Source organism: Pangasianodon hypophthalmus, chromosome 16 (assembly GCF_027358585.1).
Source record: "Pangasianodon hypophthalmus isolate fPanHyp1 chromosome 16, fPanHyp1.pri, whole genome shotgun sequence".
NCBI lineage: Eukaryota > Metazoa > Chordata > Actinopteri > Siluriformes > Pangasiidae > Pangasianodon > Pangasianodon hypophthalmus.
The window spans coordinates 24,922,836-24,925,814 of NC_069725.1; the positions used below are offsets into that span (position 1 = coordinate 24,922,836).

General features: G+C 40.4%; 1 protein-coding gene across 1 annotated transcript in view; it reads right to left on the minus strand.

The window, feature by feature from the left end:
* Positions 1-425: 425 nt before the first annotated feature.
* LOC113525310 (neuromedin-K receptor) overlaps positions 426-2,979 on the minus strand; it is a 17,208-nt gene continuing 14,654 nt past the window's right edge. The window contains exon 5 of the mRNA XM_053240514.1: positions 426-2,787. Within this exon, the coding sequence (XP_053096489.1) occupies positions 2,490-2,787 (298 nt within the window). The 3' untranslated portion in view covers positions 426-2,489. The remainder of the gene's footprint in view (positions 2,788-2,979) is intronic.

Here is a 2,979-nt window from a genome sequence, read left to right on the forward strand (position 1 = left end):
GTGTGTGAGGTGTGTGTGTGTGAGGTGTGTGTAAGGTGTGTGTGTGTGTGAGGTGTGTGTGTGTGAGGTGTGTGTGAGGTGTGTGTGTGTGTGAGGTGTGTGTGTGTGAGGTGTGTGTAAGGTGTGTGTGCGTATAAAAGAGTATTTACTTTTATTTGCAAGCGAGAGTCACCTGTTTAATTATATTTCACTGTTAATATGTTAATGTCCTTGAGGAATAAAACACGCTGTTACGGGAAAATAATCAGTGATGGAAGCTGTGACGCGTCCCGACGCGAAGCCGAGTTACTGCTGATTAATTTCCTCCAAGAAGCGTAACGTGTTAAAAAGGTTCTACGTAGAACTCGATAAGAAAGTTTCCCTACGAAGATGAGTCCAAGCAGGAAGCTCAGCGAAGAACCGCAAAATCTCACGACACGACAGGCTCAAGGTCGATTATCAGCTGAACTTTATTATTAAATCTAAAATAAAAATGTAATAAACAGGAAGTATTACAAACAGCATCAAAGCTAACAATGCGTTCAGATATATTAACATTTCTCGAATATTCTCTTTGCTACATTTTCCTGTGATATTATACATTCATACACTTCACACACAATACTGCAATTCCGTCTGTGCTCATAGATAGAAAACACAACAACACGGCTAATTAGCAGTTAGCATATGAAGGCATATGCTATAAACGCATATGACTGCTAGCTTTACGTCACTGAATTCCAGACCTGAGGTCTAGTTAGTGCCCTAAATGTTACCCATAATGCACTGTGAGCAGTGTGTGTGTATGTGTGTTAGGAAATAAAGTGTAAAATTAAAGCTCTGTTATCTGGAACACATTAGCTGAGTGTGTCTTTAGCAGGTTATTGGTTATTAGCTAATAGGAAACGAGCTATAGTGCTATATGTGACTTGTAGTTTCTTCATCATGTCTGAGTCGTTTGCTTAAAAATGCTACTCAGAGCTAGCAGGCTAATTAAAGGAAAGGCATCATTAGCTAGAAATGTGATGTAGCGCTTTAGCGAAATGCGACACATCAACATTAATTCACGCGATCACTGAATATGGCGTAACGAAACAGAAACCTGAACTGAACTTCAGCACATAAATAATTCAGAAGGGTAATGTCGCCAGCTAGCTAATGTTTGCTAATGTTTGCTAATGTTTGTTAACTAGCTAACTTTTTTCATTTATTTTTAACAGAGTGTCTGTTTACCGGCGAAATGTTTCAACATGACATTTAAATAAAGTGAAGGATGCATTTTTTTTGTATCAGACACTCGTTCATTTTACCATCATGGCTGCCATGTGGCATCGCCGTGGCAACAAAAGCAGCTACATGTTTATCTAAACTAAGAACACTAACGAGTAAATAGTTATGAATGTTGTTCTTATTGATACGTATATATATATACAGGTATATAAAGCAGGCTAGATACAGTGTGTATATGGTTATTAAACTCCTCAGTAGAACTTGGTGTGAACGTCAGGACTAAAGAGAGAGAGAGAGAGAGAGAGAGAGAGAGAGAGAGAGAGAGAGAGAGAGAGAGAGAGAGAGAGAGAGAGAGAGAGTAAAGACTCGCCGGACACTGAGAGGAACATAAACACGGTGAGAATGAACAGAACCTACTACAGACGAGTAAATCAGGCAGCGCTGTTCTCTCTCACGCCGAACTGGAACACTACGTATAGATCATTTCCACAAAACCAAACAGACTTCATTATAAAATCCATAAAATCACATTTCAGCCTCATTTCAGTTTCTGACGAGTGAAAGTGAGATGTGTTTATGGGAAAACCGGCACGTTCAGAGCATTTACAAGCTGAAGGTTGAATTTATGTGACATAACTATACGGCTAAAAAACAGAAATTGTGTTTTAATGTAGAGAGGAGCTTCACTGGGATAAAAAAAGTCATGAGTTTGAGAGTTTTAAGTACAATTTCTGCTGTACGTCGACTAAAAACGGTACAAGAAGTAAAATAGCATAAAAAATGTAACAATTAAAATAACACGTAAAGCAACAAGACAAAAAAAAAACAAAAACAAAAAACCAAAGAAAGAAAAAAGAAAGAAAGGATGAAAGAACTGTGATATAGTGAGTGTGTGTTAGGACTGTAATGTGTGTGCAGTTCCACTGAGTGTGAGTTGGTGATTTGAAGCGAAGCTGCTGATTGGTTGCTCTAACGCACACTGTGACATCATCAGCTGCAGCTGGAACTTAAATTCCCCAAAATAAAGTTTCCACTTTAATCTGAAACTGTATAAAGTTTATAAAAAACTATTTTTTATAAAAAGAAAGAAAATGTGTGAAAGAAGAAGAAGAAGAAGAAGAGTGCTGCACTCACCTCACACTCAGTAAAAAGGAAGAAGAAGTTATTTAACAGGAAGTAGAGTAACTTTTAAAGATGTTTCTGAGTAATTCAGTCTCGGTTATACACGTCACAAATTTCTGTCCGTAACCCCTCTGATTCTGGCGTCTGATTGGCCGACACTAGGTGGGCGTGGTGTTTATGGCAGGGGTGTGCTGACAGCCGTTCAGAGAGAGGCGTGTGGTGAGACGTGATTGGCTGCTGAGGCTGCTATGGCGACTGGCGGCGGAGCTCTTGCGGCGTGAGGAGTGTGAGGTGTGTGAGCTGTGTGCGTCGATGCTGGACTCCAGGCGGGTCACAGCGAACAGGCTGCTCTGACGGTTCCGCTGGAATCGGGCCGACTTCAGCTCCAGCTCGTCCAGGTGAGACACGGTGATGAAGGGACACCAGCGGAACGCTCGCTTAAACCCTGCGCGGAACCTTCAACAGCAGCGGAACACACAACACGGGGAACCAGAACACGGCGTCAGAACACGGACATACACACATTAGCTTTAAAGTGGAATAAATTACATTTCTATTCCAATAACTTACAATTTAAGTTTAATTCAGTTAAAAAATCTACAATTAAAACCTGAGAACTCGTTAGTGACTCATTAGTTATTACTGAGG